The following is a 14720-nucleotide window of genomic DNA, read 5'->3' as shown; positions in this document are numbered from 1 at the left end:
CACGCTTGTGCTCGCGGTGCGGCGGCTCAACTTACTTCGTCACAGATGTGGACAGCCAGCATTAAGCTGAGGAAGCCGGTGGAGGGATATCGTCCGTGACCATCAAGCCAAGACTCGTAGACGTATTTCAAAAAGGTTGGATTGTAAATCAACACCTGCAAGAAAGCCGTACGGGATGTTTTTGTACTCATTTGTAATGTAGTGAAAGGGGAGAAAAAGACTTCCCACTTACAGAGTACACGAGTAATAACACATCGATTTATTGGATATTACTATATTACTTAACCTTGTAATTTGCATGCTGTCGGTTAGTTGCATGGCATCATATCCCAAAAGTTCATCCCATGTGTTTCGTGTAAAATCTAAATCTGAAGAGTAACCAGTAGTTGCGGTAAAAAGAACAAGTACCTCTAAATTGTCGAGTGCAATACTTGAGTCAATGTACTGACTTACGTCGGTAATTAGGAACGAGGTGTTCAAAAATAACAACGTCTGTATGACTCACCTTGTCTTTGTTTGTCTTTATCCTGGACAAAACAGCTGTATATGTGCTGCAACACAAGAACAACACGGGAACTTAAATGACGGGCTCTGAATTGCCTTGAAAAGTGCCTCAAATGCTGTTGTTTTTTTTTTGCTGAACACGACTCTGCTTATTTGTCTGCGATCACTGTCATCAAATCCACAATCACATTTGCCATTTTTTGAATTTCGAATTTTTGTTTATCAAGGCTGTTGCCATCGCAGCACTGCGTCTCGTTAGAATTCAGAGGTTTGACGCCGTTTTGGAAATATGTGCTGTACAATAAAGCCGTCCAATCGATTCCTCCACAGTTTTGTGTCTGTGGCATTGTGCTACACACAACATTATACACCCTAATGTTGAAAAGTGCACCGTTCAACACACGCACACACACACACACACACACACACACACACACACACACACACACACACACAGGCACAGGCTTGGCCTTTTTGCTCAGAGAAAGCGCTTCAAATTTCAGGATTTTCGGCCGGTCCGGTGCGTCTCCACGCGGTCCTGTTGCTATTTAACGAGACCGGAAAACGTAACAGAAGGATTCCCGACGCTCAGTTAAGATCTGCTGGGCTAATGCCGACGCGTTGCTGCCAGTGGAGAGAAATTTAATGATGCAGAATGATTTGCTTTTTTTTGGCAGAGTTGGAAGAACAACAGAAACATTTGTTTGGATCTCCTCGTCCTTCTACTTTCTAACATGCTGGCTTGTTAGAGTTATTGGCAGCAGCTTCACTGTTTTTTTGTTTTTTTTTTGGGGGGGGGGGGGGGGGGGGGTGTCCAGTAATGAAACTAATGATTATGGGTCATTGAGAATGAAGCAGCTGAAGGTGAAATTTACTGGAAGATTAACTTTGAGTGATTATCCATGTTGTGGCAATCTGACAAATAGGAATACTGAGGGAGTGTTGTTGTGACAATCTGGTATTTGGAAGAGAGCAAATGGATTAGGGAGCGCAACACATGCTGCATCGTAATGCCTTCAAGCCTCTTAAATTTCCAGGACAGTTATTGAACTCCGATTTAATTGAGAAATGGTGCAATAAATGAAGCGTGCATATTTCAATTTTATTGATTTGGAAGTAATTATAGAAATTGAAATTAAAAAAATTAGAGAGCATCTTGTGTGAGATCTGTGTCTGGTAAATAAAAAAAAGAAATAATAAATTAATAACACATTGCTGTGAATTTTGGACTTTAGGCATCAATCCATTGCCTCTTTAATAATGTTGTTGTCCTCTTTTCATATTTTACCTCTTTCCTGTGTTTCTTCCTTAAATGTCTATCATAAAAATATTGATCTTTTTCATAAAATGTAATTTTTTTAGCAATTTTTTTTAATGAGCTGTAACACAACATTGGCACATAATCACCTCATTAAGTTGATGCAATATATGAGCAAAGTTGCTTTTTTACACAGGTCCTATATTCATTTTTTTCTGTTTAGTTGCTCACTTCTTTAGTTCGGTACCGGGGAAGCTATATAGCGTACGGTGGGTGTATCAGGTTTTTTTGTTGTTGTTGCTGAAAACAGCTGTCTGTTGTGGCTTGAAATGAGGTTAATGAATTGCGGGCTGTTAAACCAAAATAATGAGCAAAAAAAACGGTAAAAAAGCTCCGTAGGGCTAAGGGGAACTGCCGACTCGGGTGATAAGTCTTTGTGAATTCATCCCCTTTCACATTACACAGTCATTTGATCCATCCTTCATATAAAAGTATTGATTAGTGCCGCTTTAATAACCGATAAGTACACTTACCGTTTAATGGTGCCCGTGGTCAGAGCGCTAATGAGCCACTGCAGATCCAGAGTCTTGAAGGGGATCAGCACCAGACTGGTGCTGTTGTCCAGGTTTATGGCACTCTCTGGGTACATGACATGGTGCGTTGTTCTGGTGCCCACATCCTCTTCAAAACCAGAGGTGGGCCCCTGGTTCATCCTGCGGGGGACAAAAGACAACAGAGATCGTTGTGTTTCCGAGCTTTTTAAAAAAGAAAAAGATCTTCTCGATCTATCTTTATCCTTTCCAGGAAAGTTGAATTTGAGGTTTATTTCAGCCACACGTCACAAAGATGGGAAACATCTGGCTTTTTGTTGCACTAATCCAAAATGGCAGCGAGGCCGATGCGAAACCAGCACATGATCCCAATTTGGAGAGAAAAAAAAAAATTGAAATACAAAAAAAACCCCATACAAAAGACAAAAAAAAAAAAAAAGCACAATGTGTCCTCCATCAACATATTTTTTTTTGGAAACACAAACAGCCATTCAGAACAATCCAGCGTCCATTTAGAGCTCAACAATTACCCCGCCTTGGCAAGCTAGCCAGGCAAGGCGTCCCTATTATTATGTCCAACAATACACACTCTGGAGCGGTAATTGGCTGCAATATACAGTGGCTCGACAGTGGCAGTTGGTGTCGGTCAGCGGAAGGAAGTGACACGGAGAAGAGAAGCCCCCCCCCCAACCCCCCACCTTATGTGGCTAGCATCATCTGTTTGGGCGCTCCAGTCTGAGCAACAGCACACTCCTCATTACTGATTGAGATGACAGATATATGTAACAACTTGACATTTTCCTCAGCCGGAGCCTGTCGAGACTCACAAACAAGCTTCGGCAAGAAGCACTTTGTGTGTCTGGGCTGTCTCGCAGCTGATGAGATCTGTGTTTTGCTGTTTCAACGTGTAAGATATATAATGACGTGCAAGATGTCGCTTGTTGGGGCTGAGAACTGCTGTGAGCTGGAGCATTCGGGCAGGAAAAGCGAAAGTAAAAAGCAGACGCGGGCAAATGAAATCAAAGTGAAATGAGATTTAAATGGATGTGGTTTTTGGGGAAAGTGTTGACTTTTGTGCTTCATGCTAATGCTAAAAAAACAAACTTGTTGCAGCTCTTACACCATGAGATAGACCATTTAGTTACATCAGATAATAATAATAATAATAATAATAATAATAATAATAATGAGGAAGATATGGTTGTATTTCATCAATCAAGTAACAAAAAAAAAGTTCTTAAATGTGTCGTTAATTTGCGACACCCTCTATCCTTGGACTGGGTTTGTTTGGATAAGAAAAGACTCCATATAGTTATATTTTTTAATATGATATATCAAGGTGGTCACACAGAAATACGTGAAATGACCACGACGTCTTCACCGTGCATTTACGTGTTTGCGTCACATGATGTGTAACAATGACCACAGAAACCGTCGAACGTTAGGTTTAGGATAGAACATAACGGTTATGCTTGAAATAAGTAACGCATATAAATAAACATCACAAACGTAATGAATATCAACACTGAGCACTGTTAACATATCTGAGGGTTTTACAAACTACTTTGTTCTAAACAGGACGTCTTAAAAAAAAAAAATCCTTCATCTTCCATCTTCAGGATATCCGACCTTTGTGTCGTCATAATGCTTTCGATACTTGACTTCTTTATTCACAGCGCTCGTGTAAAGCCAATACATAGTCCACGACTGTGAGATATGAGTTTACAGTTTACAGTCGCCGTAAACGGGTCAGGAAAGAAGAAGCAGGTTTTGCCGCCGCTTTACACAGACTAAAACTGCAACGTGTGGAAGAAGAGGAGTATTGGCGAGAGGTTTTATGATGCATTATCTCAATAGAAGAGAACAGGTTTTTGTTTTTTTTGACAGGACTAGAATGGTGGATTTCTCTCTAAATGGTAACTATAGCTTCTGGGAATATGAGAATTGCACTCCAAATGGATCCCTGTCGTCCAGGGCGGATGAAAAAAGGACAGAGGAACACCACGGAACACCACGGAACACCACGGAACACATCAAAGAGCATCACGTCCAGGATTCATCACTTCTGCGGCACATTCTTTATTTGGATCCGCGTTAGCCGCCGCGAAGGTAGCCGCCACTTTTTCCTCTGTGCGTCCCACAAAACACAACATATAAAACAATAAATGTAACGCGTAACAATCTCTTTCAGACCATTTTCAAGACAAACAAAAGTCTGGTAAAATATTACACATTGCGACACATCAAATCGCGTTAATCAAGATGAGCTAAGCTGTGTCACCAGCACTCTAGAGGCAGAAGAACATCTTCTAAACGCACAACAGTCCTCTACCGTTTTCTTAACTATATCATCAATGTTTGTCCCATGATAGCCGCGCCATCGAGTGCGAGACCACACACACACACACACACACACACACACACACACACACACACACACACACACACACACACACATCCTCGACCCCAAAGCCACCGCTTGATCGTTCCAAATCTTAATATTGAACGTGTCGCGCGTCCAAATTGCACCAACTTCCAAGTGAATCGGACGAACAGGTTCTCAAGATGTAAGGAGGGCCAGACAGTAACTTATTAATAAGTATAAAATATAAACTCTAAGACCAAACGGGGTGGTTCTGCCTGGACAGGATTCGTCTGTTTGGGAGTCTTCCTGAACTTCCAGAAGGCCACTTCAAGCATTTAGGGGGAAGAAAAAACGACTTAAAAAAACCCAAGACTGCATCCTAAGCACATTCAGAGATCTCCTACTTTAGCAGCACACCACTTTGTTAGTTGCTGTAGATTCCATTTGGCTTGTCTTGAGCTTTACCTTATCTTCTCTCTCTCTCTCTCACAGCAGCAACAATATACCTTATTATCTCTCCGTGACTTATGACCAAACTATATCCCGTTTGACGTCTTACGCAGCAAAAATCTAGGGCACTTTACTAACGTCGAACAGCACAAAATTGTCAGTCATTCACAGCCTTTTGAATATTTTACTCAACAAAAAAAAAAGCTCCCCGGGAGATCTGTGCGAAACCGCTCGGCTTCTTGCAATTACTCACTGCAGGGGTCAACGCTGTGAAAATGCAAGTCTTGTAAGGGCACTCGAGAAGTTGACTCTGGCTGTGAAGTGGATTCAGCGGGCTGCTCCTTCACTTGGTCTTGCCGGGGGCGTTCGGTTGTCAAACGGTTTCGAAAAGGCGGCGAATATTTCAGATCGGTCTGATCAATATTCAAACTTCTGCTGTAACTCGTTCCCTGGCGCCGGAGATGTGTACCAGATGGACTTGAGACAAACCGGGGCAGACGTATTGAGCGAGACAGTTTTTGCTCATGCGCTGGAAAACCCGAGGCCTTTTTTTTTTCTTTCGCAAAATAGCCAGGAATGTGAGACGAAGAGTGATTTTTTTACCATTAAGCGGGATTAGTCGGATCAATATGTCGTGCACATCAAATAAGATGTTTGAAGTGGCTCTCTGTGATAATAGCTGCAGCACCTTTCCAGGGAAACCGTGAAACCAGAGCAGATGGCTCAGTGAAATTCAGAGTGGAGGTCTTTTTTTTTTTTTTTTTTTTACCGACGGCGGACATCTTGACAAGTGAATTTGTAGCAGGGGCTACAGGGAGAGGCCACGCGTATAAAGCGCCAGAACGTTCTGCATCAATCAACGGGCTGAAATGAGCGACGTTGAACACCGTTGATTGATTGATGAATGAGATTTTTTCTTTCTTTGTCTGAACATCAGACCTGATGGACATCAAACGAAGAAAACCGCATGAATGAAACATCACAGAGGCAGGTATTTTATTCGTTTATTAGACTCCACATCAGTGCATCACGGCTCAGTTTAACGTCGTAATGTGTAACAGGCTGCCGTGGGCCTAATTATGGGCTGCTGCTGCTGGGACGTCTAAGCGGCTCTCGGTTGATTGCGCCGGCGTCAGGCCTCGCCGTGCTTCGTTATTTACAGATAACATAAAACGGAGTTCAAATTACATGAAGTAAAGACCTGGGTTCAAAAACAAGCAAAAGTCTGTGTTTGGGGAAGTCTCAAAAACATAAAAAAAAAAAATGATCAACCATTATCTTCAAAGCAGTTCTAAAGCGCTGCTGAACGTTACAGAAACGATTAAAACCTAATTAAACTCCTAATGTCCTGAGAGGGAGATTTAAATGCCTCACTGCTCACGACCGCACACCTCCGGTCAGCCACAAAGACACATTTTCAACACCTCTTCCGCTAACAATGACCGTGTTTACACGCTCATGTTCCACTATTATTCAGAATTTTGGTAAAGATCACATTCAGGTTGGATATTTTAAAGTAGGACTTAATTCGAATGAAGCATTTTCCCATTAAGACACGTGGGACATGCTGATATTATTCTGCTTTTAGGAGCTTTCTTTGGACATACAGCGCATTCGGAATATGCGTCTCAATAACTTGTTTTTTTTAACGCCACTTTGCGACACAAAGCCTCTTCTCTGTTTACGACCAGCTCTGTGAGTTGCACACAATCCAACTAACTAAGTAGAGATGTCTTATCTCATCTCATCTTCAACCTCTTATCCGGGATCGGGTCTTGGGGGCAACAGCTCCAGCAGGTGGACCCCCAAACTTCCCTTTCCCGGTGCCACATCAGCTCAGCTCTGACTGGGGGGATCCTGAGGCTCTCCCAGGACCAGTTTGGAGATCTAGTCCCTCCACCTGGTCCTGGGCCTCCCTCGGGGGTCTCCTCCCAGCCGGTCGTGTCTGGAACACCTCCCTACGGAGGCGCCCAGGTGGCATCTTCACCAGATACCCGAAACCACCTCAACATGGCTCCTTTCCAAAGGAGTCCCTCACAGATGACCGAACTTCTCACCCTATCTCTGAGGGAGACGCCAGCCACCCTCCTGAGGAAACCCATTTCGGCCGCTTATACCCGCGATCTAACTCTTTCGGTCATGACCCAGTCCACATGACCACAGGTGAAGGTAGGAACCAAGATCGCCCGGTAGATCAGATGCCTTGCGGCTCGGCTCTCTTTTCGTCACAACGGTGCGGTAGAACGACTGCGATACCGCCCCCCCCAGCTGCTCCGATTCTCCGGCCGATCTCACGTTCCATTGTTCCCTCACTCGCGAACAAGACCCTGAAGTAGAGATGAATGCCCAAAAATAAAGCCCGACATTTCTGTTTGAAAGGAGAAACACACCTATACTTCACAGCATTATGAAGGACTCGGATATCAGCAGGTTTTTGTATACGTGAAAATATCGCAACGCCGACCTTTATGTTAAAGTGGTTAAAGGAATGAAAAAGGGGGAGGCTGCGTTTGCTCGGTCCAACAAGTCCGCCACCGATGGAACTGTTGGACTCTCTGGGAAAGTCTCCATCTTTTTTTTGTCTTCTTCTTAAAAAAGTGAAAAAAAAAAAAAAGTAAGACTGTGATGCTGATGCTTGATTAATGGCATCTTTAATGTCATCGCCGTTTGTCTGCCAGCAGGCAGTTGGACACTATTTGTCTAATTATTATTCATTTGTCCTAAAAACAAATGCTGAAAGCTGGAACCCCCCCCCCCCCCCCCCCCCATCATGCTTCAAGGTGCAGCCGGATCACGCAGCATGTAACAGCCATCCGACACTTTTAAAAAGGTCAGTGAGCTGTGTGAAGCCGCTGCCTTGTTTCTTCACACTCTCGCCAGCTCGCTGCTCTCCCTGCGTAAGCCCGAGCGAGCGTACGTTTTTCAAAATGCCTTTGCGGTTTCCGGGTTGACTAATAATCACGATGAGGAATGAACACTCTGTACATTTTTTTTTTATTAGGTAGGTGTGTGGGGGGGGGGACCAGAATGAGACAACATCACCAAATGAGACGAAGGCGCAGAGAGTCTCAGGTGGGGGGGGGGGGGGGGGGGGGGGGGGGGGGGGGGTGTTTCTAAAGCTCCGGGCTTCGTAATTATAAAAAAAAAAAAGGCGAATACTAAACTCGCAGTGTGGCGCTCAAGGTTGTTTTGAGAACAGCGTGGCGCTCTCCGCCTGTGAGCTTTAGATGCAGCTGTGCTGAAACCACCGCTGACATTTATCCACCCGGTTTTGTAAGTGCAGACTGTTGAAACACCAGCAGCCCACAGCCTCCGTAGCCTTTTGCAGGTAAATATCAAATTATTGATCGAATAGTATAGAGTTGGAAGAGCAAACGCCAGACAGCGTCCTTCGGTTCTGAAAAGTGAAGCCGGTTGCAGAAGTGTCTTAATTAAAACGCACGTGCCGAACCCTTAAAGGAGCCCTCGTTGTGGGGACGCTTAACGAGTGCTCAGGCTCGTTATCTTCTGCATCACGCTCGTTAAGCGTTCACTTAACAAGGAGGTCAGTAACACAGTTTGCGCTCTCCCTCTTTGGTTTGATTTCAAAATATGAACGCATGTCTAATGGCTACCAGCAGCGTCACCAAATGCTCTTGCTCTGCTTCGTGTGGACAGGTATGTGGGATAGGAACCAGAGGACGCGAGGAGCCTGACTGGTTCATAAAGTTAAAGCATTTCTGAGAGGTCGTCTGGTGCAAGGCCACGTAGTGACGAATGAGCTAGTAAGAGAACTTTAAAATCAATACCAAAACTAAAACGGTGTTAACATTTTACAATAGGTGCTCTCCTTTTGGTCTTAGTTAATACTGAAAGCCAAAGCTGAACAAAAAGCTATTCGGCCCAGTTTGAGTGCATTTCTGTTCAGCAACTAGTTGACTTCTGAAATGTTGCGTTTGCAAGAAATCAGGCTTTTCAAAGCGGCGGCAACTTTCAAATGCTTTTGCAGATTGTGCACCGTAAAGACAACATGAATGCGTGTCACATTCGAAACAGTTGGAATAATCAACGCTCCTTTAATTTTCCCGCAGAGGGAATCGTTCACGGCCAATAATGTTCAAGGTTTTTATTCTGGTGTGGTTTGAAAAAAAAAACAAAAAAACATTCTCACAAATGCACACATAACATTTCCCTCTGTTCCTCATCAACAATAAGAAAAATAAATGATCTGTACAAGGGCATTCACACAAGGAGCCAAGGCACATTCTAGACAATAGACTCCACAAACAGCCTGCAAAATAAAAAAAAAAAAAATGGCAGTCATCCGAATTCATGTCACAGAATAGGCTTTTTGATTGATGCTCTTAAGTCCCTTACGGCGCCCCGACACTCATTCGCAGGTAGCCCAAGTGGCAATCAAGCCCCTGAACTCCATTTGTTATTTTGTGTCAGAATCACAAATAACAAAGGACGGGATTGATTGCAGAGTGGATTGAACACACGCGAAAAATGAAGTCTTAATTGGGCATTTTAGCGACGATGGATCTTTTGAAAGCGGTACACTAAAACAAGAACAAGCAGGAATAATGCAAAAAAAAAAAAACAAGCTTTCGATACTAGCGAGCTCTGCTTAAGCTTCAGGTGATCACAAAGTGCAGCGTTAGTGTCCTCAGTCAGAGGTCGTCGATGGGTAAGAGGCGCTTGCGAGGAGTGTTCTGGTCAATCCGGTAATAGCGGTAATAACGCGCTCACAGAGAAACGGGGGGGGGGAAGAACACGATTACCAGCTACCAGGCAAATTAAACAGACAGGTAAAGCTGGAAAGCTTGTGTGAAAATCTTGATTTCAGAGCCAATTTCAAACGGGGGATTTTTTTTGAGTCGCAAATATGATGTGCCTACCTAATGCACCTGGCTGGCTTTAAGATCCATCTTAATGAAGTCTTTTGCAAGGGCTTACGTCATAGCATAGAATATAAGCTCGGCTGATCCTCAATTCATCAGAGTAAATATGAACGATGAGACAATCGCACAGCCAAGACAGCCTCTCCCCCCCCCCCCCCCCCCCCCCTTTTTTCAAATAAAATATGCCACAGAGCAAAACAAAGAGGCACTGAGAGAATGTGATCATAGGATCAGATACTCTGTGTTCATAAGGGATTCTTCTGGATTTTTGGAGGGAGCAGCGTTTTTTTTTTTTTTTTATAAGGATGCATTCTGGAGATCTGGTTTCAAGCCCGTTGCCTGAGTTTTGTGAAGTATGCATTCACCGCAGTGCTCCACCGCTTGTTTTTCGGCGTGGCTGGAGTGACCTTTTGGCCGAGCACTACGGCTCCAAAAAAAAAAAAAAGAAAAAAAAAAGAAGAATACTGCATATTTCCACCATGCTCCTGCAGGAAACTATTCTGCTAATGGCAAAGAATAACTCTCGTCTCCTGCCACCCTGTAATTGAATTGGTAGACAATGGCATGCTGCTGTCGCAGTGGGGGGGAGGGTGGGGGGGGGGGATCTGGCGAGAAGATAAGTGCAGTAATGTGACTTTGCACAGAGGCAACATGTCACAGCAGGTTGACAAAAAAAGCCACGCTGTGATGAATTAAGAGCCATGCAAGAATACTGCGAGGGGATTTCTGCGTTTGGATATTTTAAGTGGCGCTCAGGTTCCTCTCCTTGATGGGATATTTGTGTCGGCCGCGTCTTAATAAGAATCTCCTGTCACTCGGTAAAGCGGTTAGGCTGCAGTGACGTGTCTCGGCTCCCACACCGTTGCACCTCTAGACTCCAACTACGGTAATCCAGTGTCAACGTGGCTCCGGATTTTGATGTTTTGACCCCGCCCTCCGCCGTCGTGTCCGACAGAGTGGGGAACTATTTTACTGCGAAACACCTTTAGTGACCTTTTTAAAATTCCCAAAGGAACGGGGAAAAAAAGCTGTGAACCTTCTGACTAACAATCCCACAATGCAATTACAGTTGTTCAACACACACACACACACACACACACACACACACACACACACACACACACACACACACACACACACACACACAGCTGTGGCTTATTAAAGGTAGAGTGGGTCGTCTTCCAATCAGAAGACCGTTTACTGACGTTGACGTTCCATAGTGTAATTATGTATCTATGTTACGTAAGAGAATAATGTTACATAACTTAGAATATGTCAACGTTGTCTTTTGGTGTCACACGGGACATCAACGCCATGTGGGTGAATGTCCATCCATCCATCCATCCATCCATCCATCCATCCATCCCCCAGGGCCTCCACCAGAAGAGGAAGTTATCGCTCTTTATACGAGAGCGTCAACGTTGGATGAGGAGAGAACGGGCTGGTCGGTTAGATAGGAAGTAATAAATGAGGGAACGAGTGGTTTAGGACACACATCTAGTCTTTTGTTCCAAGTGTATAACAGCAACGACAACATGTGATTCCATTAAACTGAATGAATGGTTAAGAAATACAACGTATTTCACGCTAATTCCCGTAGTCAGAGGTTACTTATTACTCAGTTGATCTCATTTTCAATGTGAAAAATAAGCCTGTCAATGAACATTTACATTATAGTTTTCCCAAACGAAAGCAACACTTTTTATCACCCAACTGCGTTTTTATGATACATATTATCTGTGACACACTATTTGAAGTACTTCGTGTGCAGACAAGCGCTCACATACTTATTCTCTTTGTTGTTTTTGTTGCATCATTCAATCCGTTCCAATTTGTTTCTGCTGTGTTGTTCGTGACACATTTACACACAATTATGGTTTTATTATGGCCCCCTCACCTTGAAGTCGCTCTTTCCATTACACTTAATTGATAGACGACGCGAGACAAGCGTTTGTTTTGTTGTTGAGACCAAACCGTCCTTCCCTTATCTCCCGCTGTGTGTCCGAACTGCAGCAGAGATGAAGTGTGAATCCACTATCTCTGCGTCTTCAACTCCATAAAGCCAGCTGTACATATTTTCACATTTAGTAGATAAAAAGCAGCAGCGTCTAAAATGAACTTTTTTTTATTGTTATCTGCAATCAAATGCAAACTGGAAATAGTTACGGTGTTTATGCGATGTCCAAAGAACGCGTCGGCGTGTCGATTAGAACGTCTTAGAAGAACTAAAGCATGATTCAAATCTAATTTATATATATATATATATATATATATATATATATATATATATATATATATATATATATATATATATATATATATATATATATATATATAAAAAAGTGCTTCAAACAACATTGAAACATCATTATGAAAATTCCATCAAGCTTTTTTTTTGTCAGGCGGGATGAAAAGGCTCTCTTTATGATTCAAATCTATTTCACCGCTGCAATCTGCTGAGCAAACAAGAGGCTTTAGCTGATAGGCCGATGCCGTCTAATATTCATAATGGTCTAAAAAGGAGGCTTTAGAGGATTCTGGGGCGATATTGCATTATGGATATATGAAAGGCATTGGTTTTCAGTCTCTGCACACACTCACCCACACTGTGTTCCCATGCCATTTCTAAACCGACAGCCTATCACCGTCATTGACTTCATTCGTTCGGCTTAAAAAAACGAGTGTTGTGTTTTCTATTGCCGATGATGAGCATCTTCTTCAACCACTTACGTCATCCATTCTGTGCAGAAATGATGTCCGGAGACCGCTTTCATTTTTTCTTTTTAATTTCTTACAGTATACGACAGCAGACTGCAACATTGTCCAAAAATTGTTATATAAATATTCAAAGAACAACACCGATCCTTGTCTTTAGGAATTTGCATATTGCACCCCTGCAGATCAGCGTTTATTCAGACGAAACCTGCAAACAGACAGCCAAGACTCAAATCTGTGACTTGGAGATATTGGATAAAAAAAAAAATCTGAGCGAGAATGCTTGTTGACCCTTTGACGTCCAAATTAGTTACATTTTTTTTTTTTCATAAAGCCAACAGCTTTAATCTGCAGCAGAGAGCACAACCAGAACATCTCCTTGTCGTGTTTTCCATCTTTTCCCAACTCGTTCTCTGCAGACCTGCAATTGGTGTAACAGATTACAGGGAGCTACAAACTCCTCTCTTGTTCCCTGAACAACAAAAAAAAACAACATCTGAATACTCAAACTCGGTTGTTTTTATCCGTTTCTTTGTCAACATCATTTTCTCAATTTTTTTATTTTTTTTTTGTATCGAGCCCAGAACAAGGGTGTGTGTGTGAATGTCTGAGGCAGAAATCAATGTGAGAGAGAAAGACGTGGATGCTACACAGTGAGCTCTCTGCCACTCAATACACATGGCTGAATGCGTACAATGGGATGGAAACGTTGCAGCTGATCTGTTCACGTGTTTGTTTGTTTTTTTAGAACCGATCAGTGCCGCAGGAGACGGAGAAAATAAAAGCGCCTAAAACTTTCAAGTTAAAAGCTTAGGAGTGAAGAACGAGCGCAGCCGGTTGAAGCTCAGTATCAGGTGGCCTATAGTGGTTCAGATGCATGCGCTGTGATAACAGTGTCTCTCTAATTCAGGTATATTAATTGTTTAAGAAAGTAAAGCCAGAAAATGCTAAAATTGCTTAAATTTGCTTTTTTCCCCCACAATTTTGAGGCAGTAAACTGAATATCATTGTGTTGTAGTTTGTATTTCATATGTCAGGTTGGGTTCTACCATTTTTCCCAATACATCTGGTATTGGATAGACCTAATGATTGATCAAATAATCTCATCAGCAGATCAATAATCAGTAGTTGCATGTACAGTTTTTAACCAATTAAGTCTTGTTTTTCTATAAACCCGCCAGGTTGAAGTTGCTCAATATGTATCGTAAAACATGCATCACCGTTTACAGATCTATTTTCCAGTTAACCTTTGACCTACTGTGCTCGCTGTAGCTGTGTACACACACACACACACACACACACACACACACACACACACACACACACACACACACACACACACACACACACACACACTTTTAATGGAACATGAGAGCAGGACCACAGCCAGGATTTTAGAAATGCTGAGGTCAAACCCAAACCACAGACATTTTCCACTGAGATTTCTCAAATTCTTCTGCACTCATGCAACTGTGTGTTTTTTTTTTTGTAAATCTCCTTGAGCGATGGTCTAAACGCTCGTTTAAAGCCTTCTCCACACTGATGTTACTGAAGAATTCAATATCACAATGACCCTTGAAAAAAAACCCGAAAAAAAACGCAGAGCAAACTTTCTGCCCTGACTGAAGAAGTATTACCAGTAAGTGCACTCTTTCAGTTTCACCTCCAAACGAAGTGGTTTAGATCAGTGATTCTCAACTGGTGGGTCGCAACCCAAAAGTGGGTCGCGAACCCGTTTTCAGTGGGTCTTTGCCTGAATAAAAAAAAATAAAAAAATCCTCTGCTTTTATTTTGAAGGGGATTTTGAATGCAGTTTAATGCAGAGTTATTCCCACTCCTTAACAGTATTTGGCGTTAATGCCTTGTAATGCTAATAGACACCCATTTCACAGGATAGAAGAACACCCACAAAGTTTGTCTTCATGCTAATTGAGCGAAATGCTAATACGACACCGACTACATGAGAGATGGATTTGGACCGTCTTTTCCACTAA

At 42.8% G+C, this 14720-nt stretch overlaps 1 protein-coding gene across 2 annotated transcripts in view; it reads right to left on the bottom strand.

The window, feature by feature from the left end:
• The window catches only part of LOC137887960 (CMP-N-acetylneuraminate-beta-galactosamide-alpha-2,3-sialyltransferase 1-like), a 58245-nt gene that overhangs the window by 4273 nt on the left and 39252 nt on the right, over window positions 1-14720 (bottom strand). For both annotated transcript variants that reach the window (XM_068731230.1, XM_068731229.1), the window contains 3 exons: window positions 2296-2475; window positions 506-551; window positions 36-155 (listed from right to left, as the gene is read on the bottom strand). In XM_068731230.1, the coding sequence (XP_068587331.1) occupies window positions 36-155; window positions 506-551; window positions 2296-2475 (346 nt within the window). The remainder of the gene's footprint in view (window positions 1-35; window positions 156-505; window positions 552-2295; window positions 2476-14720) is intronic.

The sequence above is a fragment of the Cebidichthys violaceus genome, unplaced genomic scaffold (assembly GCF_023349555.1).
Source record: "Cebidichthys violaceus isolate CVI_PGR_0920_01 unplaced genomic scaffold, fCebVio1.0.p SCAF_50, whole genome shotgun sequence".
NCBI lineage: Eukaryota > Metazoa > Chordata > Actinopteri > Perciformes > Stichaeidae > Cebidichthys > Cebidichthys violaceus.
The sequence above is the reverse complement of the archived record's forward strand: the minus strand, read 5'-3'. Positions and strand labels throughout refer to the sequence as shown.